Genomic DNA, 25,561 nt, shown 5'->3' on the forward strand with positions numbered 1-25,561 from the left:
CTCACAAGATCCGACAATGAAGCACATAAGGAGAAGACAACCATCTAGCTACTGCTATGGACCCATAGTCCAGGGGTAGACTACTCACTCATCACTCCGGAGGCGACCATGGCGGTGTAGAATCCTCCGGGAGATGAATCCCCTCTCCGGTAGGGTGCCGGAGGCGATCTCCTGAATCCCCCGAGATGGGATTGGCGGCGGCGGCGTCTCTGGAAGGTTTTCCGTATCGTGGCTCTCGGTACTGGGGGTTTCGCGACGAAGGCTATTTGTAGGCGGAAGGGCAGAGTCGGGAGAGTCACGAGGGGCCCACACGCTAGGGTGGCGCGGCCAGGGCTTGGGCCGCGCCGCCCTACTGTGGCGCCGCCTCGTGGCCCCACTTCGTTAGTCCTCCGGTCTTCTGGAAGCTTCGTGTGAAAATAGGCCCCTGGGCGTTGATTTCGTCCAATTCCGAGAATATTTCCTTACTAGGATTTCTGAAACCAAAAATAGCGTAAAACAAAGAATCGGCTCTTCGGCATCTCGTTAATAGGTTAGTGCCGGAAAATGCATAAATATGACATAAAGTATGCATAAAACATGTAGATATCATCAATAATGTGGCATGGAACATAAGAAATTATCGATACGTCGGAGACGTATCAAAGATTCGCAGGGCCGGATTATCCGGGCCCCGCGAAGACCGGATTATCCGGTCAGGCCGGATTATCCGCCCCCAGGGGACACCGGATTATCCGGCCTGGAGCTTCATCGCCGCTGCAGTGTTGTTTCAATCTATCTTGTCTAGATCTGTACCGACTTATAGTATGTTTCTAGAGTACATTATTTTATCATACATGACTTATGAGAATTATCTTCTCTTTGCTATCCGCCTTTGCTGTTCACAGGTGGTGTTTCTCGGGGTGCTCGGAGACGCCCAAGGCGTGATCGTTCAAGTGATGAGTTTGCACCAAATGCTCCTCGCAAGTCCTCAGCTTCTAGGCAGAAGAAAAAGGCTACAAGGGAAAACTACAAGACAAGGGACATTGTCACTTATGTAGCAATCCGTATGAAGAACTGGTATGAAGACCTCCCAAGGGATGAAGAGACAGAGGGCAGGAAATTCTGGTGCATGGAGCAGGAGTTCATCTACAAGGATATTTATGAGCCCATGAAGAAACTGCGACCCATGCAAGCTATCGATGTGGATCTTCTGGCAGTCAACAATCATTTTGAAGATGCAATCTGGGTAACTGGCAGGTTGGGCTTGCAGGATCTGATGAAGATTCAATGTGACTATAGTCCAGAGTTGGTTAAGCAATTCTTTGCCACTTTGGCCATCAAGAAAGATGAGGACCGCACTATGGAATGGATGTCTGGCTCCGCTCACTGTAGGGCAACCTTGCGCCGGTTTGCCTCTGTTCTTGGACTTCCTGAAGGAGGAGGCCGTCGCCTCCATGGACCTCAGAAGACGGATAAGAATGTGATGTTTGATCTCTATACCTCTTCTGGTGCAGTTGGTACTACCAAGGGGCTGCTTCCCATCTACGGTCAGTTGCTCAGGTTCTTTCGGGCCACCATTTCTCCAAGTGGTGGTAACAATGATGCACTCCGGGGAGCTCTTGTGGATCTTATGCACCTCAGCCTTAGGTGTGCTCGTGATGGTAATGAGGAACGTGACTTCTCTCTTGATGTCATGGACTTCATCTTCAATGAGATTCATGATGCCATGGTCTCCCGGACCACCATACCTTATGCACCATATATCCAGCTCCTCATCAACAACTCTGTGGCCATGGATGGTGAAGACTTGAGCCGGTTCCCATTGGAGAAGCACACTGTCAAGAAGGCTTACAAGCTAAAGCTAGTTCCTACTGCTGCACCTGCTCCTGACTCCTTTATGGGAGATGCCCGTTCTAGTGGTTTTGCTCCTGCCCGCCATGCTGACCTTCCTGCCATGAAGAAGCAAGTGAGGAGGCTTAGTTGGTTTCAGCGTCACATCCTTTGCATGAATATTGAGATTCATAAGGAGAACTATGCGGCCAGCCGAGAGCGTTCTGAGATTCAGCATACTCAGGCGGTCATTCTGCATAAGCTCAGTGGTGAGCAAGGACCCCCGCCTCAGCCTCCAGTTCACCCAGGTTAGAGTGGCTGGCATTCTTCACAGGTTCCGTGGAGTGATCTTGAGGATTGCATTCAAAGGGCCAACTACTCTCGCCACTCTCCGGATGCCCCTGACACTGAAGATGAAGATGAAGAGGTGTACCAGTCCGATGACGAAGATGGCTCCGAGTGATCTCCATGGGGCGAGTAGCATCGCGCTTGTCCCCTTTTTGGCGTCTCGATGCCAAAGGGGGAGAAGTGTTCTATTAGGTCTTCTCTCGGGGATTTGCATGGTTTGGGCACAAGCATATGTGTTTATCATTCTTCTATTGCTTGTGTTCCCGCTTATTTGAACTATTTGGTTTGGTTGTGTTTCGTTTCAAACTATGTGTTATGTGGTGTGAGACATTGTTAAGGTTTTCGGATTTCCCATATGTTGAGATCAAGGTTATTTTATTATGTGTGATGCTATATCTCCGTATTATATATCTACACATGGGTATGATTTCTATCACCTTATCTCAACTACATATATGTCTATGTGTCTTGTTAGAGCTCATGTTGGATACCTCTTGTGTTGAGGCACCTCGCACCTATGTGTTGTGTATTTGTATTCAAATGCAAATTACTTGTATGCACACATGTAGGGGGAGTGCCTCTATGTTTTGCCAACATGCTTGATCTCTATAGTGATTCTCTTGCAAATCCGTATATTGTCATCAAACACCAAAAAGGGAGAGATTGAAAGAACATCTCTCATATTATGTTTTGTGTGTTTGATGTCAATGTATGTGATACACTAATATTTGTTTAAGTGGTACAGGGATTATATAGATACATATACATGTGTGATGGATGTGGTTAGTCGTGTCAAAAAGAAGCTGTAACAGGTTCACCAGCCCGGATATTCCGGGCCGGATATTTCCAGAATATCCGGCCCCCTTCATCATCTTCATGTGCCACAGGCAGACATGTTGGAATGTAGACTCGAGATCCTACCACGTACTTCTCCTCTGAAAATCCTGCACGTTTGAATATGCAGCCCCACGAATGGAGGTCAGTACAATGATGTACTGGAAAATGACACTTATATGGTGGCAATTTTAGGCATGACTATCTACGTGATATTTGGCTAGTGGAGTTTAGGCAAATTTGCATAAAGCCAATTTTATCCTATGTTTTTCAAAACAAAACATTTTATAACCTTTGAAAAAGATTTTTACAAAAAGGGGCACAAAGTCGAGATGACTCCCAGGTCACCACCACATACCATGGTTTTCACTGCCAGGTATGTAGCCCTGGGGCCACTCAACTAGGGTAAACCTCAGGTCACCACCACATACCATGGTTTTCACTGCCAGGTATGTAGCCCTAGGAAAATCCAGTCCTGATATTGTTTCAAAACAAATTTTTAATCATTCAGAAAAGGTGATGAGATTATTCCGTACTTTCTTGTCTAGAGACTCAAATTGTCCATAACCGGGGACACGGCTAAGATCTTAGTTTTTAACTCTGCAGAGGTTGTGCACTTTCACCTTACGACCCATTCTACCCAGAGAGAAGAATGAGACGAGACCTTTCAGAAGGAGAGAGCAACCATACCAGCAAGACCCGTTCCCACCTATAATTCTGCTACCAGCCAATGTCTTGCAACAAGTTGAACCCTCGCATCTTACTCAATCAAGACAGAGCCCATAATATCATAAGGCTGCACTGGAAGTACACTAAACACAGAAGACATAGCAATCTCTTTGTTCCTAGGTGGCAAACCACAAGTGCACTCACCCCCAGGTCACCACCACATACCATGGTTCACTCCCATGTATGTAGCCCCAGGTAGCCACTCAACATAATCCAAAGCCACACCAATTCCACCCAGGTGTTTCATTAAGGTTATTAACTTTAAATTTTTCAAAGAACACTTTAACCAACAAATGAAACAAAGCATTGGCATCATTTTTAAATCACTTCTGACAATCCTAGCAAGTTGTGTTTAAGGGGTGGCTACACACTACTAGGATCTAAGCATAGCATAATACTTTTCTTTTGAGAACAAAATCCTACCATGTATACTAGTTTCAAAACACTAATGCATAATATAAAATAAGTAGGATTTGAATGTCACTTGCCTTTTGGTAGTTGAAGCGAGTTCACTTCTCTTAATCAAAATACGTGCCTATTTGTACGAACTATAATATAAAATATAGCACACCATAAACACACCATTCAACAACAACAAAATCAAACAGGACAACAATCGGAAATCGCTCTATGGTACTAAGGCATGGCATGAGGTTTGGCTTGCAAGAATATGGCGGTGAGAGTTTGGACGGCAAGTCACATGATTAGAAAGAATTGGATAATCTAAGATATAAATGAGGAATATTTATGCTTTACAAAAGCATGAAAAGAATTAGGAATGACTTATGCGAATTGAATCACATAAGTGACAAATAGTGCAACAACAATACTACTGAATAAGTGTAAAAACAATTACTCAAAATAGTATATGAATTAGATATAGGCTTGGGTATGGACTAATGATATTTAGAATTACTTAAATTACTCATTTGTAACTTGAATGATTTTAAACTAGTCAAAGGAGTGAATGAAAAATAATTTGGATGGACACGATATTGATTCAAGGTAGAGTGTCTAGTGGTATTTGTGTGTGGATGTGATCATAAGTTTCACCTTCTCAAAAGAAACATGTTGTGAAAGGCTTATAGAAATCGATAATGAACATATACTCAAATTCTCATATTTGAATTTGAATATTTGCAAAATGATTCAAATATTTTGGACGGTGGTGCTATTTGATGGAGTACTGCATAACAAGACTTATGCAATTGACATAGTGTGACAACACTTATCATATTAGCACAAAGTCGCACATAGCATTGAGTATGAACTAATGGTATATTGAACTACTCAAACAACTCATTTGAAGTTGAATGGTTCATACTAAGTGGAAGGGTTGAATGGCATGAGGTTGTATAGGTATGAATGATATCGAGATTTGGTTCACGGAGCCTAATGAATAACAAAGATTCATCACATGTGATATGGGGTAGAGTATCTCCACCTTGCTAAAGCAAGGTAAAAATCTAAACTAGGACATGTCACACTTTACTCAAACAACTCAATTGTTATTTGAATAATATGAACTAGACAACCAGAAGTAAGCTATGCATTATCTGTGAACATGATAAATAATTATAACTGGTCCTAGAAGATGGGTATGATGTTAAAGATCATTTTGGCTAAAGGAACTATGTCGGAACCAGTTATAGGACTACACTTTTCGCCAAAAGTTATTAGAAGAAGTTTTCCGGATGGAAGAACTTTTTATACGGAAGTTGTAGAGAATTGCATTACAAGCGTATCGCCAAAAGAATCTCTCGGAAAAAGTTGGTAGTATTTATTTTATAGACAATGTTGCGGAACAAAGGGGTACCGCGAAGATAAGGTGGGCGAAACTGCCACGCAATATGTCTAAGATGATCTACGTGATTTTCCGATTCCGACGGTATAGGGTTTGTCGAAATCCAACGTGTAGAACTTAAGATATGGATTTTACAAAACTAGACATAAGTGATTACAGTTCTAATGGTGTACGAAAAGCTGTCCGAACAAGTTGCTCGGATGGAAAAACTTCCTACATGAAAGTTGTAGAGCATCTAATTACAAAGTTAACGGAAAACCCATTATTCTAAACGGAGGTGTAGATCTAAGGAAATAAAATTGCAAAGTTGCGTACGACAATCTACGTAAAAAGAGCGAAAATAGATTAATTACCAGACGAAAGATGTGTCGAGTCATGCGTTGTGGATGTTGCATTTCCTAAATAGTGTTGTGGATGTTGCGTTTCCCAAATAGTGTTGTGGATGTTGCGTAGTAAATAGCTGCGTCGCCGAGAAAAGTAGCGTTGCGCGAGGCTGCGCGTGGGGAGAGAGGAGCTCCGGCCGCTGGTGTGTTTATTTGGGCTGCCCCTGTGTGTCTTTATATAGGCTCTAGGCTATAGAAAATTTGCTTAGCAAGGCGAGGTGGTACTAAACAGAAAAGACAAGGTGCAGCTTGAGCGGGAGTTGTGGCGGCGCGTGCGCGGGTCGGCCTCGCCAGGCGGCAGCTGGGCCGGGGCGGCGTGGGCAGGCTGGGGGCCGGGGCCGGGGTGTTGGGCTAGGGGCGGCCTGGGGGCGGGGCTGGCTGGGCCAGTCGGCCAGGTGGGCCGCGCGAGCTGGGCGCGGCCAGCGCCCTCCATTTTTTTTTCTCTTTTTCTTTTTTTACTGAAATTGGAAATACACTTTGGGGTTTTAAATAAAATAGAAAAATACAAATAAGGTACCGTTGGATTCGTCACGAAAAATACTTCAATATGGGACTAAATTTGGAATAAAAATATAAACTTTATAAAACCAAAATTTGACATACATGTCTATGTGGCTATAGTGCCTTTTTAGGGTTTAATGTTTTTCTCAAATAAAATATTTTTATAAGTTTCAAAACCTCCGAACAAAATAGAGAATTGTTGGAAACTCTTTTGAAAACCAAGTTTTATTAAGACTCTATATTTTGTAAAAACCATTTTAATATCCCTTTGTGAAATTAAAATAATTATTATATACATTTGGCATATATGTTTGATTTTGAAAATACTTGAAAACCAAAAGTCTTTGAAAACATTATTTTGGAATTAAATTTTAAATAACTTCAAAAAGTTTTAATTCCTTGTGAATTTTCAATCAAGTTCAAACAATCAAGCATTAAATTCATTTTTATTTTTCATCCAAAATTTAGAAAATTTCGGGATGTGACAGCCGCGCCGTGACCTCGTTAGTGTTCTAGGCTCGCGTCTCTAGTACGGTCTAGCCTAGGACCAGCACAGTACCGTCGTTGTGCATACTTTCAATATTGCATTACTGTTTTGACAATTGCTATTTTGCTACCATATTAGCCTTCCTACAGCTCTACATATTGTCTCCACGTGCACTGTGTCGACACCTGGTAATCGCTTTGGCAATCTTTGGAGGCGCTGATCCTTGTTGGTTGCCGTATCACCTTCTTCCTGTTTGGTAAGAACTTGTAAGAGCTTTGTATTTTGCTTGACGAATTGCGCGTGAACCACCATATTCCGTAGTTTGTCGGCATATATATTTGTGCTTTTTGTGTACTAACCATGTCAGGACCTACACCGGGAGCTGTTGACCCGACAAAGATGACGACTGAGGAGTTGCATGCTCACTTCACCCACCTTTTGGGCGGGCATGCATGCGACGTCGATGCGCGCATTGGTGATGTTGACGCCAAACTCACCGACGCGCTGGACAAGCTGGATGGCCTCGAGACAGCTTTCAACTCCAAGCTTGACGCCAAGTTCCAGGAGCTCTTGGCTCAGTTGCCGCCACCTCGCGACAATGGGCGACGACACGCACGCCACGTTCCTCGTGCGGATGTGCCTGCGGGTACCGCTCCTGCTGCAGCAGCCGCACCAGACGCGCCTTCTGATGAAGGATATGAAGACTATGGAAGGGATGAGGACGAGCTGGTAGATGAGAACATGCTGGACGGCGAGGAAGTCGAACAACCTGCACCTGGTCGTCCACGACAACTGAACCACAACGCTCGCCCACCTCCACGGCTGGTACGTGATGATGATCATGTTGCTAAACTTAAATTGAATATTCCACCATTTGAGGGTAGATATAATCCTGATGCATATCTTACATGGGAATTGGAAGTAGAACAACACTTTGCATGTTTAAAATACCCTGATCACTTGCGTGTTAGTGGTGCTACTTGTGAGTTCAAAGATTTTGCTTCTATTTGGTGGTCTGAACATTGTAGAGCACATCCTGCTAATATTCCTACTACTTGGGTTGGTTTAAAACTTGCTATGCGTACTCGTTTTGTTCCTCCACATTATCAGTGTTTTGTTCCTCCACATTATCAGCGTGATTTACTTAAAAATTGTCTCGCTTAGAACAAGGGGAAAATTCTGTAGAAGACTATTATCAAGAATTGCAAACCGGTATGATTCGTTGTGGTGTTGTAGAGGATAATGAGGCTATGCTTGCACGTTTCTTTGGTGGTTTGAATAAAGAGATTTAGCATATTTTAGATTAGAAGGAGTACAACACTATTACTCGCTTGTTTCATCTTGCTTGCAAAGCTGAACGTGAAGTGCAGGATCGTCAACCACCATGGAGAAGAGCTAATGTTTCTGCAGGTCGTACATCGTCGTGGTCTCCGCGATAGTCAGCGCCACCATCTCGTGGGACTGCACCAGCACCTACTACCTCCAAGTACGCGCCTGCATCACGAGCACCACCTGCTGCTACTCCACCACCATCTGCTGGTCCTCCTCGGAGTTCATCTTCCATGGCCTCCACAGGGAAGACGCGCGACATTCAATGTCGCAAATGCTTGGGATTTGGTCACATAGAGAGATAATGCAGAACAAAGCGTGTGATGTTGGTGCGTGAAGATGGAGAATATGATTCTGCGGGTGACTTTGATGAAGATATATTGGCCCTTATTGCTGCACGTGATGGTGCCAATTCTGATTCTGAGAGAGAGATAGAGGTAATGGATGCTGACACTGCTGATCAGTACAGGAGTTTAGTTGCACATCGTGTGTTGAGCGTGCAATTAAGCAAAGCTGAGCATGATCAATGCCACAATCTGTTTCAAACAAGAGGCGTTGTAAAAGAGCGAGCTATAAGGATCATCATTGACGGAGGGAGCTGCAATAATCTGGCTAGCGTTGACATGGTGGAGAAGCTTTCTCTCTCTACAAGATAGCGCACACATCCATACTACATTCAATGGTTTGAGAGCTCTCGGAAGCTCAAGGTAACAAGAACTACACGTGTGCATTTTACTATTGGTACACATTCTGATTTTGTTGATTATGATGTTGTACCTATGCAAGTTTGTTCTTTGTTACTTGGTAGACCTTGGCAATTTGATAGAGAATCTGTTCATAATGGTAGAACTAATCAGTATTATCTTATGCATGATGGAAAGAAAATTGGTCTCAAACCTATGACTCCTGAACAAATAGTAAAAGATGATCTTGCTAGAGCTAGTAGAGTAAAAAATGAGGAGAAACATAAGACTAATTCTAAATTTGATTCAAACCATGCTACTGAAATTCGTTTGAAGAATCCTTGTTTGCTTGCTAGCAAATCTGATATTGCTGAACTTGATGTGAACACTACTCAATGTTATGCTATCATTTACAAAGAAGTTTTGTTTTCATTTGAGGATATGTCTCCTTCTTTGCCACCTGCGGTTGCTAACCTTTTGCAGGAATTCATTGATGTGTTCCCACAAGATGTTCCACCTGGATTGCCATCTATTTGTGGGATAGAACACCAGATTGACTTGATTCCAGGAGCTTCGCTGTCTAACCGTGCACCATATCGTACCAATCCTGAAGAGATGAAAGAGATTCAGCGACAAATTCAGGTTCTCCAAGATAAAGGTTGCATTCGTGAATCTCTTAGCCCATGTGTTGTTCCTATTATCTTGGTACCTAAGAAGGATGGTTCTTCACACATGTGTACTGATTGTAGAGCTATTAATAATATTACCATTCGATACCGTTATCCTATACCTCGTTTAGATGATATGCTTGATGAATTGAGTGCTTCTATTATGTTCTCTAAAGTTGATTTGCATAGTGGTTACCACCAGATTCGTATGCAATTAGGAGATGAATGGAAAACAACGTTTAAAACTAAGTTCGGCTTATATGAGTGGTTAGTAATGCCCTTTGGTTTAACTAATGCACCTAGTAGTTTCATGAGACTGATGAACGAAGTTTTACGTGCTTTTATTGGACGTTTTGTGGTGGTATACTTTGATGATATTCTGATTTATAGCAAATCTTTGGAGGAACATTTGGATCATTTTACGTGTTGTTTTCAATGCTTTACGTGATGCACGTTTGTATGGTAATCTTGAGAAGTGCACCTTTTGCACCAATTGAGTTGCGTTTCTTGGCTATGTTGTTACTGCGCAAGGTATTGAAGTTGATCCAGCCAAGATTGAGGCAATTGAGAGTTGGTCGCAGCCAAAGACGGTCACATAAGTGAGGAGTTTTCTTGGCCTCGCTGGTTTCTATAGGCGCTTTGTGAAAGATTTTGGATCCATTGCTGCGCCGCTGAATGAGCTTACAAAGAAGGATGTGCCCTTTGTTTGGGGAGATGCACAACAAGAAGCCTTCATGATTCTGAAAGATAAGTTAACACATGCTCCATTACTCCAACTTTCTGATTTCAATAAGACTTTTGAGCTTGAATGTGATGCTAGTGGAATTGGTTTGGGAGGTGTGTTATTACAAGAGGGCAAACCTGTTGCATATTTTAGTGAAAAATTGAGTGGGCCTAGTCCGAACTATTCTACTTATGATAAAGAATTATATGCGCTGGTTCGGACATTAGAAACTTGGCAACATTATTTAATGCCTAAAGAATTTGTTATACATTCTGATCATGACTCTTTGAAGCATATTCGTAGTCAAGCTAAGTTGAATCGTCACCATGCAAAGTGGATTGAGTTTATAGAGTCTTTTCCTTATGTTATCAACACAAAAAGGGTAAAAATAATGTTATTGTTGATGCTTTGTCGCGCCGTTATACTATGCTATCTCAACTTGACTTCAAGATTTTTGGACTAGAAACCATAAAGGAACAATACTTGCATGATGCTGATTTTAAAGATGTGTTGCTGAATTGTAAAGATGGTAGAATATGGAACAAATTCGTCCTCAATGATGGATTTGTGTTCCGTGCTAACAAGCTATGCATCCCAGATAGTTCCGTTCGTCTTTTGTTGTTACAGGAGGCGCATGGAGGAGGATTGATGGGTCACATTGGTGTGAAGAAGACGGAGGATGTACTTGCTGCACACTTCTTTTGGCCACGTATGCGTCGAGATGTTGAGAGATTTGTGGCACGCTGCACTACATGTCAAAAAGCTAAGTCTCGACTTAATCCACATGGTTTATATATGCCTCTTCCTGTTCCTAGTGTACCTTGGGAGGATATTTCTATGGATTTCGTTTTGGGTTTGCCTCGTACACAGAAGGGAAGGGATAGTATCTTTGTTGTTGTGGATCGGTTTTCTAAGATGGCACACTTTATTCCATGTCACAAGACTGATGATGCTACACATGTTGCTGATTTGTTCTTTCGCGAAATTGTTCGTTTACATGGTGTGCTAAATACTATTATTTCTGGTCGTGCTACTAAGTTTCTTAGCCACTTTTTGAGATGTTTATGGGCTAAGTTGGGGACTAAATTGCTGTTTAGTACTACATGTCATCCCCAAACTGATGGACAAACTGAAGTAGTAAATAGAACATTGTCTACTATGATGCGGGCTGTTTTGAAGAAGAACTTAAAATTGTGGGAAGAATGTTTACCTCATATTGAATTTGCTTACAATCGTTCGCTGTATTCTACCACTAAGATGTGCCCTTTTGAGATTGTGTATGGTTTTGTACCACGTGCACCTCTTGATTTGTTGCCTTTACCATCTTCGGTGCAAAATAATTTGGATGCTACAGACCGTGCTGAATTGATACTAAAATTGCATGAGACTACTAAAGACAACATAGAACGCATGAATGCTAAGTATAAAATTGCTGGGGATAGATGAAGAAAGCATGTTGTGTTTGATGTTGGTGATCTTGTTTGGTTACATTTGCGCAAAGATCGTTTTCCTCAATTGCGCAAGTCTAAGCTAATGCCACGTGCTGCTGGTCCTTTAAAGGTGTTAGAGAAAATAAATGATAATGCATATAAACTTGAGCTTCCTGGAGAATTGGGTCCGGTTAGTCCTACATTTAACATTGCAGATTTGAAGCCTTACTTTGGTAAAGAAGAGGAGCTTTTGTCGAGGACGACTTCAATTCAAGAAGGGGGGCATGGTGAGGACATCCCATCTATTGATACAACCGCTGTACCTACAACCACACAAATACAAGGATCAATCACTTGAGCTCGTGCCAAACAACTTAACTATCAGGTACTTTCGTTTCTTGGAACTATTCCTCACATACATGAGAATATGATGCTGCCTAAATCAGATATGTTTGTTACTCTTAGGAATGATGGACCTAGCATGGATGAGGAGGACAAACATTGGAGCATGATCACGCATGGAGGAGATGGCAGCAAGTATTTGAGGATTCAAGATGACGCCACAAGTGGAGATTTCAGAACTTTGAAGCCACCATAAGAAGAGATGAAGACATGAACGAAATATAGAGATTCACACTTCATAATTTCGTCCAGCATAATATGGTGCTGCGTCACCTTTAGTTTTGGGCCAGGCCCATGTTATTTTCGCGGGAATTAAGACAACCACTTTTTAGAGTCCGTATTGAAGGGGGAAAGGCCTTATAGGGTTTGGTTCGGCCACCATACGTATGGCTGGCCAAAACCCCACCTTTTCCTCCTTTAAATACCCCATAGCCGTCACGTTTAGACTCGAATTTTGATTAGACTAAAAGTTAGCCATTGCTGCAACTCTCGTGTACTTCTTTTGAGGCCAACGCCCAGAACAAGACCGACTATTCGGAATCCCACATTTTTCAATAAAGCTTTCATCTATATCTGCAATATTCTGATTACATTATTAGTTCTTACTTGTTCTCGATTCAGGTAGGAATTAAGACTCTCGCTGGTCAGGTTGATCGCGCATCCGCAAGATCAGTAACTCCCGGAGATTGTCCTAGCGATTGCATTGGCGCACGAGCTTTGCACGTGTAGTCGGATCGTCAAGCACGAACTCCACCAACAAATCGATCTATCCACGTCTCATCGAAAGATCGACCACCTTTACCCTATCACAACTTCTGGTAAAGGGTGTTCAATTGCCAGTAGGGATAGCACCTGGGTATGGTTCGGGTGGTCAGGAGGAAGATCTTCTATGCTGGAAACTCACTCCAGGAGGGAAGTGTAATTCAAAAAGTGCCTACAAAGCGTGCCTGGACAGACTCCATGAAGAAGGTGTACCCAAACCTGCTCAGGTAAGTGCTCAAACATTAAATCTTCTCAAACTCATTTGGAAAAATAAACAGATGACGCCTAGAGTCAAAACCTTCGGTTGGAGACTTTTGAGAAAGGCTATGCCGACAGGTGCTAGAGCAGGTAAAATTTCTCGACACATCAGTAAACTTTGTGCCAGATGTGGACATGAAGAAACTGATATTCATCTCTTCTTCCTTTGCCCGTATGCTAGAGCAGCCTGGTTCATTAATCCTTGGTTTCTTAATATTGAACACATACAAAACTTGAACAATTCGGTCACTCAAATTATCACTAATATTCTGGGAATGAACCATCCTTACGGTTCTATTCAAAACATTTTTACTTTCCTGTGGTGTATTTGGAAGGCTAGAAATGACTGTCTGTTCAACAAAAAAGATAAACACCCTTCTCATATTTTATATATGACTAATGCTATTAACCAAAACATGGAGATGTTTAATATTGTGCAGGATTCCATAGGAAAAAATTTGGTTGCAGGATCCAACCAAAAGCAGAACAAGAAAGGAAACAGGCAGGAAGGCAAGAGGTTGAGTCAAGGACAAACTATCAAATCAGATGTTATCATTCCAGGGAACAAGATATATTCTGATGCGGCTTGGAAAACAAACAAAATACCAGGAGCTACAGGAAGGATCTCTACAGGGCTTGGTGTTTACTGCCACTTAAACAGACACTACTTTGAAGAAAAAGTTCTCATTCAAGCTTCTGTTAAAAATACATCCCCCTCTCCTTTGCATGCAGAAGCCTTAGGTTTAAATCTGGCAGCACACATTGCGAGGAATACTGGTATCCAAGAAGTCAATTTCTTCACAGATAATCTCACACTTGCCAAAGCAGCTGCGTCCAACAGCATCTCAGGTGATCATGTACCATGGGAACTCCGACATCAGATTGCAACTTACCAGAAAGCATCAAGAGGTTTAGCTGCAAATGTTTATCACATCTCCAGGGATCTCAACAGTATTGCTCATGACTGCGCACAACAGGCAATCAGACAAGATAGCTCTTTGCCTATCTTTAGTTGCTCTAATTCAGCTCACAAATCTGTAGACAATTGCCCATTTGCTCTTACTCTTTCCCATTTTTCTGAACAAGGAATTGTACTACATGTTGTAAACTGTCTATGAGCTGAATAAAATTTCGGCGCCCCCGGCGCCACCAGTTGTTCAAAAAAAGATCTTACCTGTAATCCGTACCAACATTCGGCGATGGGTATAACTTTCTTCCATAATCCCTCACTCCCACCCAACTGGGTAATGGATATCCCGGGTAAAAATACCCATGTTTACAACATATTAAATTGATTATAAATAGTGGTAAATAGCAAAATATGACCATGTCCACTATATAGTGTACAAATAGCACATCATATGAACCGTTGGATCTATATATACAATCGGATGGCTCTTATTGTCTCAATCAAATTCCATAATTCGTAGCACCGCATATAGCGTTGGATAAAGGCAATCCTATGGTTATTATTACTGGGATTCGTGTTGGGTCTACCATACGCAGTGTGTGACTCACATTCTAGAACTTTCACCAGAGAACACGGCTCATGCAACGATTGTAGTACTGTGTGTGAGCGAGTTTGGATTGATAGAAGTGGATAAACATGCATGTGGTTGCACTCATGGCAACCTACTCGTGTACTGTTGTATGCATATAAATATTTAAAAAAAGATACGTTAAGTATGATGATATGGACGAGAATTAGAACGGAGAGAAATCTGCAAATAACCCATAAAAATCACCCATTTTTTTATCTTCAAAGCTAACACCAGAATGAGAAAAACTAACAAAATGAGAAGATAAAAAAGACTTCTTTTTTTCCTTTCACCTAGTATGGGAAACTTAAATTTTTAATTTGATAAGCTCAAAGATTTCACAATACTTCATCAATAAATTAAGTATTTGTGAAAAGGCTATGCTTTGTTGGAAACTCAAAAGGTAGGACGAGCACAATTATTAAAAAGAATCATATTACAAAGTTTCAAAAAAGTCTAAAAAACACATATGTAGTCAAATGATATATACTACAAGTATGCAAAATCTCAATGTGAAATACTAAGACATCTTTTTATGTGCAGGGATAGTACTTAATATTCTAGGATACGCAAAATTTATAGAAGTGTGAATATGAGCACAGTGAAGAGTGCACATTCTCAAAACTCTAAAAAGTTATTAGATTTTTTCCATTTCTTGTGTAGCCTTGAATATCAAGAATTTTGCGTTGAGATTTTGCACGCCTCTAGTATATATTATTGACTACATTTTTTGATTTTTTGGAAATGATTTTCGAATTTTTCAAACTAAAAGGCTCACTGAAACGCAAGAGCCATTTGTCCGGACTACTATATTCGTTACAATTAATATCATTGATATATGCATTGTGCTTGATGCAAACATAAGAAGACACTTACATAAATTTTCGCTTCAAATATCACATACTAAGATTCCACGCCAAATTCATTGTTCCTTCAGTTTCCATTCACTAAATCGTTATAGTAATTATGAATAACAAGATAACATGCAAAGCAAGTACAATTGACTATTGACTAGTGTACGTATGAATAACAACATATAATGTAAAATAAAATATTCTCAATTTCTCACAAATAACAACACGTCATAAATGATAAAGAGCAACACAAAGTTATAAACAACAGCACATAGTCATACCCTCTAAGTTCACAAACTCACAATAAAGTATAAAAGGAATTTGGCAGCACATAAGGCCACTTGTTAAAGTTTTTGATGGGTAGATGAGTATGCGGGTACGGGTCATATGATTCCATACTTGTACCCTCTCTACTTGACGGGGCATGATATTCTCCCATATAGGTACTGATGTTTTTTTTGTCCCATACTATTGCCCTAATAACGTTTTTGCATCTCGGATATGCATGTAATTGGTACCGATTGCCATCTTCTTCTTATCCTGCAATGGCTGCTAATTCTCCCGTGACATCTGCTCTCCCGAACATAACATCTTGCTATTCCAAGTTCGGAGGTGGCCCATTCCTACACTTTGCATGCTCATGGCGAATATTGTAATAAAAATAGTAGATATAAAGGAGGTGGCCCATTCCTACACTTTGCATGCTTAGGGCGAATATTGTAATAAAAATAGTAGATATAAAGACAAGGCAAGTCGTGAATATGATAAGTTACACCTAGGTGATTCTTCCACCAATCACCATGTACATCAGTTTTTTGTTTCAGGATCCCAACCTAGTATGGTTGCATTTTCAATACTAGGATGGATATTAAAAGCACTTAAAATATCCAGTAAGTTAAAAATATGTTTTCTTCTACTACCTCCGTTTCAATGAATAAGACTTATAATTTTTAAAATTTAAACCATGTAAAATTTGATAAATTTTGTACAAAGAAATGCAAAATATAAATCAACATCCTTAGAGACATCATAAAATATGTTTTCATATGATGTCTATAGAATACCATATTTGTTGATAGATTTTATAAAAAGTTGATAAAAGTTGGCTTAACTTTTCTGGAAAAATATAAGTCTTATCCATTAAATCGGAGGAGTATATCATTGTTGCGGATATCTTTCATATGCATGCAGAAAGTATCCTGAAGAAAGACATATGGTGTGGGTCGAGCAAAATTAACAAAAAATGTCTTGAAATGATAATCCAAGTAATTTTTAGAAGCATCATTGTTTTCTTGGTACAAGCGTACATGCCACCAAACTTGTCTTTTCTCGCAGAAAATTTACATTTAGACATGGAACGTGGTCATGAACTTGTCTAACCCTGGAGCATATGAATCAAGATTATTCTAAGTTTCTAACCCTGGAGCATATGAATCAAGCGCGTAATCTCAGATTTCCATTTCCACTTTCCCGGCATGGCCCGCCACCGGAAATCAAAAGCGGCAAGCTGAAGGAGCGAAAAACCACATACTTCACGCTGTCAGATGGGACCGTCGATCCTCTCCAGTACCATCTTAACCAATAGAAACCCAGCAGCCTCCACCCCGCGGATCGCCTTCCCAACCTCACCCCATCTCCACCGTCCACCTCCATCCAACACCGCGCTCACCCCCCAAAATTTCCCCCGCTCCCGCCTGGCCGCTCCCCGCACCCCACACTACAAATACCCACCCAAACCCACGCTCAAATCAAGCCTCTCCATTCCCAAATCCTCCAAGCAGAGTTAAAAAAAATAAAATCCTCCAAGCAGCAATGGCCCGCACCAAGCAGACCGCCCGCAAGTCCACCGGCGGCAAGGCGCCGCGCAAGCAGCTGGCGACCAAGGCGGCGCGCAAGTCCGCCCCGGCCACCGGCGGCGTCAAGAAGCCGCACCGCTTCAGGCCCGGCACCGTCGCGCTGCGCGAGATCCGCAAGTACCAGAAGAGCACCGAGCTGCTCATCCGCAAGCTGCCCTTCCAGCGCCTCGTGCGCGAGATCGCGCAGGACTTCAAGACCGACCTCCGCTTCCAGAGCTCCGCCGTCTCCGCCCTGCAGGAGGCCGCAGAGGCCTACCTCGTCGGACTGTTTGAGGACACCAACCTCTGCGCCATCCACGCCAAGCGCGTCACCATCATGCCCAAGGACATCCAGCTCGCGCGACGCATCAGGGGCGAGAGGGCCTAGACGCCTCCTACTCACTCGAGCTGCTGCTGCTGCTTCTGCCATCTAGGATCTGTGTTTCTCTTCTTGTGTTCGTTCCGTGTCTGTTCCGTTTGGTTCGTAGGGCTAGGCGTTGTGTTCTCTGATCTGCTAGATGGGTAACCTACTCGTTATCCTGTGATGCCGTGTAATGACTTTTATCTTTCAAGAAAAATGTGATGTTATCTGAAAACTTCTTAGCCAATTATTCTACTGTGTGCATGTCGTCTACAATTCCTGTTCGTCCTTACGATTCCATACCAATTCCTGTTCGTTCCATCCGATTGGATTAAGATTCAGCTTTGAATGTTTGCCAGTTTCATGTTTTCATCTGATTGTGTGGCCTTCAGATCCAGTATTTAAGTTTCATTTTTTATATTAAGAAACTGCAAAGCTCAAGACTGACAGACAGTATCTGCAGTTGTGGGTTCTTCTCACAGATGTATTTCACTAGATGTTAAATTTGAGGTGTACCTGATGCAGTCCCATTTCAGTATGTATCTGTTGGTTTTTTTTTTTCACTTAACCAACAGAGCAATTCTAGTAGATGTTAAATTTGGGGCGTACATGATTGGAGTACAGAACCATTTTGCACAACAATCATTTCAAGATGCTTTGAAAAAAATTCAAGATACTACACTCTTGTACTACATCTGATGGCATGGACCATTCAAGCTGAGGAGATACATGTCCAAGACTTCAATAGTTCATACCAACAATGATCATAGTGCAATACAACACCTGCTTGGTCAAGAATCAAGATAGATGATTGTACCATACCTACAAATACATGTATTAAGACAGTCTGAGATGCACAAACTTGCACTACATGGTTATGTACATTGTACGCAAGAGCAAGACTGCAAGAGTATACCCATCCAATTCTGCTTCAGCTGAAAGGAAGGTACACCACAGTTCATTGCAATGCTCAAGCGTTCACATTACTGAGAATGGACTTCTTTTCAAATGTACTGTGAGGATGGGCTTGCTAAGGTGAATGTCAGTCGACAGCCTTGTAATCAGCTCTGTCGAGACTCGTCAACACATTCACACAAACTAGCACTAACTGGTTATGTACAGGCTATAACTATTACTAGGAGCCATGCCAGTATGCCACACAAGAGCATACCCATCTGATTCCGCCAATAAGCTGCAACAAAGCTAGTACCACAATCCATTGCAGTGTGCAATCCCTTGCATCACTGGGAAAGGGAATGGCGTTCAATGGACATGCAGTGGCGATGGACTTTCGCAAAGGCGAGTGTCAGTCGGTAGCCTTCAAGTTCTCCAGTTGTTGACACAAAAATTGCATATGGAGTTGAGTAATCTGCTCTGTCTGAGACTTGTGAACAAGAGCTATCTCAGTTCGTTGCATTGCGTGTGCTGCTTGGGTTGAACATATGATGTCAGATGTATCCAGACAAATGGATATCATGTCCTCGGTCCCTTTCACTTGAGACAAAGCTACTGATTTTTACAGGCCTGAAAATATGGAAAGCAAATTACTGAAACCCCGGCCAAGAAAGAAGTGATAGGGCCCAAGATTAATGATAGCGTGTCTTCACTTAAAACTAGAAAGTAAGTACAGAAGCACCTGCAAAACTTCATCATAGTGTACCTGCTGATTATGTTGGTTGTTACCTGATGGCAGAGTATGATATGGAACAAACCTTAGTTCCTGAAAAGGCAATGGCAGGTGAGTAAATTTTTTCAAGTACTTAGGTAAGACCGTAAGATGCACATTTCTTTTTCACAAAAAGAATGAAATGCAAATTGGCCGTACTCTTGATTTCCTTCATAATTCATTTGCCCCATTGGAAATGGCTGTGAAAGGTCAATCCCCTGAATAGAGGAGAAATGAAGAATTAAAGTAAACTAAATATCTGGTGACAAAATGACCACACACATAGGTCAGCAGAAGCAGATGAAGATTATACTATGGATACATGCCCCAATTCAGCATAAGAGTTCCTGAATGACACTGGAAACATTCTGAAGTGAAAGGTTCTGGATCATTTAAATCATTACTGATTTGAACCTACTACTACATTCCTAGAAATACTGCTTTAGAAATGTCCAATTCAGTTTTTAGAAATAGGAGCACCATTATTCTATTTGTCTAGAATAAAACGAGTATATGATTACAGTCGCGCTGCAACGCTATAAGGGATGAAGAATACAAATACACTACCATAGCGAAAGAAAATGCTGAAATTACCTGAAGGAAAACATTTCCAGGTCGAGTCGGAGCATCCCACACAGTATGCTGTGTTGCAGGTTCTTCAGGCTGCACCTTTTTCTTCTTCTGCAAGCCTTTCCCAATGCAACGACTTGGTGGGCACATCCCTTTATGACCCTTCTTCTTTGGTCTCTTTGCTCTTGTGCTGCTAGAATAGTCCACTGCTCTTTCTGACTCATTGTCAGTGGTGTTTAAGGATATCTGGATATCCTCAACATCAGGCTGAGGGGCAGATGCATCAATGCTGGTTTGTTTTTGCAATATTTCTTCAACTTTCTTCCGGAGTTCTACTGAACATTGGTCTAGCACTCTGTAGGATTCCTCACATTCTGACGCTCGAGCAACAAGCTCAACAAATACTGGGCACAAGTATTGGTAGCGGCTAGAAAATTCTGATGTGGTATCTGCCTGAACCTTACGACCTTCAACATGCGGTGCAGTCAAACACCTGCCATGTTTGGTCCAACGTTTCAAGAGGTAACAATCTGGCAGATACTTAATATCCATGGTATCTAGAATTTTCAAAGCATGGCTACACAGGAAACCAAGTGTCTCAAACTTCCTACATGAGCATGAAACAGACTGCTCAGAAGGGTTCCCACAAACTTTGTATCGCCTTTCCTTCTCAATAATTGCAACAATATACTCACGACATGGTCCACTTTCATCACGATTCACAATGTAAGCTGATTGGAACTCTTCGTATTCTTCTTGGAAAAGCTGAAATATCATATCTGTGTAGGCCTCAGAAGCTTGTCTAAGAATAGGAGCTCTAATCTTGAAGCCTGGCAACTTGAGTCTCGAACTAAATTCAACCTCTAATTCTCTGTACCGGATGTCATTGATCACTTTTTGAAGACGCTTCAAGAAAAACATTATGTCTACGTCAGATCTTAGATAATCCAGAACATCAGAATGCAGGCGTTCATTCAATTGAGTGTTCTTCATCCCAGCTGAAAATGTCTGCTTCATATATGGTCTAGCCCACTTCTCTTTTTCTTCAAATACCTTTTGTAACCACACATTATCATGAAGGTTATACTTACTAATCATAGCTTCCCAAGAAGAAAAAAACTCAATTTCCTCCTCATAATCGTTGATGCATGCTTTGAATTCCTTCATGAAATTGCAGTCCCCTCTGATGAGGTGGCTTAGCTTCTTTTTTGCAGCCTGTTTTAGGTGCCCTGTGCAGATAGCATGGCGTGTCTCAGGCATCACAAATGAGATAGCCTTTGCTAAAACTGCATCTTGATGTGAAAAAAAAGTTCTAGGTACTCCTCCAGACATTGCACGCATAAAAGTCTCCAATAGCCACTGGAAAGATTCACCAGTAGCATCATACATAAGTGCCATCCCAAGCAATACAGTCTCCCCATAATTATTAAACCCAACAAAAGAGGCAAATGGTCGAAGGCTAGTGTTGTTTCTGGAGACGATTTCAAAGGAGACAACATCACCAAATTGACGAGAGTCAGTAACCATCTTCCCATCTGCCCAGAAAATGTTCGCAACTTTATCTTCAGCATCCAGCTGTACAGCGTGATAAAATGAAGGATCTGACAGAGATTGGTCTTGGAGGAAGTTCAACAGAGCACCAGCTTCCCCATACCTGATTTCACTTTGCCGCCTAATGTATAACGGGTTTTGATTTTTTTTTCTGGAATCAACAACATTCTCAGCAAGAGTACAATTTCTGCTTTCTGTTTCACTGGTAATTCTAGCATTAACATAGTTACCAGCTTCCAAAGGTTCAACATCACTTAACTTTCTTTGCGAAGGATTAGCACATGACGGAATGAATAAAGGATGATTATGCTGAGGCTCGAAAGCATATACTTTATACTTCGCATTTTCATTTTTGCGCCTAAGAACCAAACTAGCATGACATCCTGTTCTTGTATCGGGCTGTGGAGATCTCGTGTAGTTGGTTCTTTTATCTAGGGCTTTAAACCCTTCCCTTGAACAAGCAAATTTTCTCGAGGATATCTCACCAGTTTTCTTGCTTATGTTTGCATATTCTCTCCGGATACTGAATCCCAGCTTCGAAGCATAATACCGATAAAACTCGTATGCCTCATGATCAGAGGAAAACTCTTGACCCAAGCGTGGTGTATAATCGCCACAGACCTCTTCAAAACTGCCAATGCTTCGACCTGCAGGGGCGGACCAAAGATTTTCACCAGAGGGGGGCGAAGAAGACAATGATAGCTCAAGATAAAAAAAAAATTGCGGGATACATTGCATATAGCAATACAAAGAAATGGACATCTCTTTTAATTAACTGTAGATCTACAACTATCAAACTCATAAACCAACTGATTATGTATCATTGATGTCTTTTCTTCACTCTTGAAAGATGACAAAGTTGATATATTTTTTTTTATTTAGCAAAACGAATAGCTGAAAAGAGGCATATTAATCTAGAAAAAACAAACCAAATAATAATGACATGGATCAGACCATACAAACAAATAAACTAGATTGATCAGTGATCAAGTAATTTCTTTCCTCTAGCCAGTAATTTACAATTGATCAAACACATAGCTACTAGTATACTTGAATCCTTGATCAGTTGATTAGGCTGGCCAAAGTGGTGGCAGGTTGTGCCTAGCTGAGACGCTATGGCTACCATAGTGAGCAACATCGACAACAATATATAGTTCAACAGATCGCTATCTTGAGTACCATGAGCGGCACCAGTAGCTCAAAGAAAATAGTTAATCTCTCTCTGGACTAACGTGGACCTTGTTTTTTCAGTGCCGCACATCAACCTGACTAGGTGTCTAGGTGACTGGATGTCTGGATTGGGCTGGTTGTACTGTGGTATGAGGATGTTGGCTTTGTGGGTTATGAGTCACATATTGGTAGTTTTCTTTGGGATTAGGATGCTAATGAGCCGATCACTAATTTGAACTACATAACCTGCAATACTAGTACTATTAACCAGCAATATCTATTCCCTCAAAAGACAATGCAGCAATATCTACTAGGGTCCCTCCCCACCCCTTGTATCTGCCCCTGTCGACCTGTGCTGCTTTCCTCCACATACGTGTTCCCTGAAGTGTTTCAACACTGAAAGGTCCAACTAAAGCACCCCAATCTATAGTAAACCTGTCTGCGTCAAACAATTTAATTCAAGAACTAGGTCAAGTACTGCATAATTTAGAAGTGCTGCACAATTTCCGGGCAGAGTTTTTAACTCCTTAAGCAATGGAATGCAACACAAGTAAATGGCAACGATCTAGGGGTACGTACAATGCAAAGTGCTTATCTGTGAGTGCTTAAACAGAGAGAAGACAATCACATATTAAGCACTTGCCTACATTTCGTTTACTCCAGTGCAATTCCTCTTTATTGGTGCTTAGATAATTTATTATTATATACATTTGCAGTAGCTGCATAAGCATCTCTGAAGCATTTGTGTCTAGTCAAGCAGTCATGTTTTAAAATAAATACTAAAACAATCCTACATGTCTCCAAGCACTTGCACTGTACATCATCTAAGTATCTACGTAACTGAACTAGTGACACAGTGTCAGTAGTACCCCAACTTTGGACAGCCAGGTGCATTTTAAATTTTATGTCAGGCTAAATAAATTTTTTCCCCTTGATGTACAACCCTAACAGCCCCGTCGATAGGCATGTGCGACCTTTGTGACTGCACAGGGCCCCCAATTTTTTTGGGGCCCCCGAGTCAGCCCAAGCGCATTACAGCTCGCAATTCGATTTGCTTAAAAAAACAATACCACGGTCGGCAGGTCCAAATCCCTTCCCCGCAGGACTACACCATGCATCTCCCGATCGTCTCCAAGCCAAAGTCCATTGGACAGTGTACCAGGGCCATCAACTAGCAAAGTGGGAATCACAACACCTTGCTACCTTTTTTTGCGGGTGCCTTCCTAGATTTTCAGCTGATTGCCTTGCTAGCTTTGCTTACCCTTTACCCTTCATCACACACATCACGAACACATCTGAGTTTCAGTTGAATAAAACATTGCAAGTTTGTTGTCGAAGAAGGAAAATATTTTGTGCTGTTGTGGTTCGGCAGTGTACGATTCTGTGCGAGTTATGGATAGTCAAACTTTACACGCTTCAGATGAATTTTCTGATCAACATGTGCCAAGAGGCACAAAAGAAATTTAAGGGCCTGTGTCGCTTTAACATCTTATATTTCACACCGGGGCCCCAAATTGCTGGAGATGGCCCTGAACCCTAAGTTAAAATGTTAAATAAAATAAGTATGAAATGCGCCTATAGAGTGCAGAAGAGAACTACGACTATTTTATGCAAACATCAAGTATTGCGTCTGCAACTAATGTTACCCATAAATTGGTCCATAATTCCAAATCGAGAATCACTATTGCTGCCAAGCCATCAACAAGTGCAAAGCCTAGAGAATGAGGTACCGGAAAAGGGGGGAAGAGAAGAAAACCTGAGAAGGCGGGCGGAGGAGGAGGAGGAGGAACGGGTTCCCGAGAGGCGGAGCTCGTCGCCTGCATCGAAGGAAAGCCTCGGCTCTGAGGAATCTAGCAGTTCGGCGCAGGCCAGGTCGGGGCTCGCCGCCGCAACAACGGCGGCTGGACTGTGAATTGAGAAGTTCTTCGACTCTTCGTAGGATCCGAAGAGAAAAAAAAGAGTGGGCTGAGAAGCCTCTGATTTTACTGGCCCACTACACGCTGCCCAAACTTTAGAGCATGTCTAGCAGACAAACCCTATATGCCGACCAGATCGGCGGTTGCCGCGCGCCGCACCCCCCCGCGCGTGCGGTATGGGCCGGCCTGGTCCGCCCAATTCGCTTTTTTTTTTTTCGTTTTTTTTTCTTTCTTTATTTTTTTCTGTTTTCTTTTTCTCTTCTTTTCTGATTCTTTTTTTCATAAGTTTTTTCAAAATGTGCATTTTAAAAATATTTTAATATAAAATTGTTCAAATTTTAAAAATAGTCAAATTTAGGGAAAAACAATTTTCAAAAATGTTCAATCCCGAAAAATGTTCAAAATTTTAAAATTATTCAATTTTAAATTTTGCTCAATTTGGAAAAAAATATTTTCCAAAATGATCAAATTTTAAATTTGTTCAGATTTTTAAATTTGTTTAGATTCAGATTTTTTAAATATTTTCAAACTTTACAAAACTTAAGAAGAACGGGGGCAGGGTTGGATCAATTCGGAATGCAACCGAACAAAACGCGATCTCACATGATGTGAAAATAATAGTATATGTAAGATCAGAATTAATATTGGCATCACATCCTAACATAGAGATGATGCTACACATCTCTCTTATACTTCATAAGAAAGAAACTTCATCAATATTGTATTAAGAATTAACATAGCATAGCAATAAGTGGAAAAAGAAAATAGAAAGAAAGAAAAAAATATGCGAAAAAAGTGAGAGAGAGTTAGAGAGGATGCTCAACGTCTGTTGTTCATGTTGTCTCGGTATGGATGGCCTATAGTTGAGGTACCCATCTCCTTTGGTCCTTCCTACAGGCGGCATGAAGGTACTCCATTGAGATATTTGGTTGAAACATATATGTTGAAA

The 25,561-nt window shown here is 41.5% G+C and overlaps 2 protein-coding genes across 3 annotated transcripts; one reads left to right on the forward strand and one right to left on the reverse strand.

Annotated features, from left to right (window-relative positions):
- Window positions 1-17,313: 17,313 nt before the first annotated feature.
- On the forward strand, window positions 17,314-17,974 carry LOC127334564 (histone H3.2). The gene has a single exon (XM_051361054.2). The coding sequence runs from the start codon at window positions 17,356-17,358 to the stop codon at window positions 17,764-17,766; it is 411 nt and encodes a 136-aa protein (XP_051217014.1). The 5' UTR covers window positions 17,314-17,355; the 3' UTR covers window positions 17,767-17,974.
- Window positions 17,975-18,395: 421 nt separating this feature from the next.
- LOC127334563 (protein FAR1-RELATED SEQUENCE 5) lies at window positions 18,396-24,641 on the reverse strand. 2 transcript variants are annotated; one of them, XM_051361051.2, is made up of 5 exons: window positions 24,453-24,641; window positions 20,000-22,173; window positions 19,565-19,623; window positions 19,400-19,459; window positions 18,396-19,263 (listed from the first exon to the last, which is right to left on the reverse strand). In XM_051361051.2, the coding sequence occupies exons 1-4, from the start codon at window positions 24,517-24,519 to the stop codon at window positions 19,453-19,455; spliced, it is 2,307 nt and encodes a 768-aa protein (XP_051217011.1). In that variant the 5' UTR covers window positions 24,520-24,641; the 3' UTR covers window positions 18,396-19,263; window positions 19,400-19,452. The 2 variants fall into 2 exon arrangements, with proteins under 2 accessions (XP_051217011.1, XP_051217013.1); XM_051361053.2 differs by having other exon boundaries at window positions 19,376-19,459.
- Window positions 24,642-25,561: the final 920 nt, after the last annotated feature.

Source organism: Lolium perenne, chromosome 6, assembly GCF_019359855.2.
Source record: "Lolium perenne isolate Kyuss_39 chromosome 6, Kyuss_2.0, whole genome shotgun sequence".
NCBI lineage: Eukaryota > Viridiplantae > Streptophyta > Magnoliopsida > Poales > Poaceae > Lolium > Lolium perenne.

Excerpts from the sequence above, each read along its gene's own strand:
- LOC127334563 (XM_051361051.2), bottom strand. The coding sequence starts at position 24,519 with ATGCAGGCGACGAGCTCCGCCTCTCGGGAACCCGTTCCTCCTCCTCCT. Across the intron at positions 22,174-24,452 it reads TCCTCCGCCCGCCTTCTCAG|GTCGAAGCATTGGCAGTTTT; the intron begins GTTTTCTTCTCT and ends CCGCCCCTGCAG. Across the intron at positions 19,624-19,999 it reads CTGGAAATGTTTTCCTTCAG|GGGATTGACCTTTCACAGCC; the intron begins GTAATTTCAGCA and ends TCCTCTATTCAG.
- LOC127334564 (XM_051361054.2), top strand. The coding sequence starts at position 17,356 with ATGGCCCGCACCAAGCAGACCGCCCGCAAGTCCACCGGCGGCAAGGCG.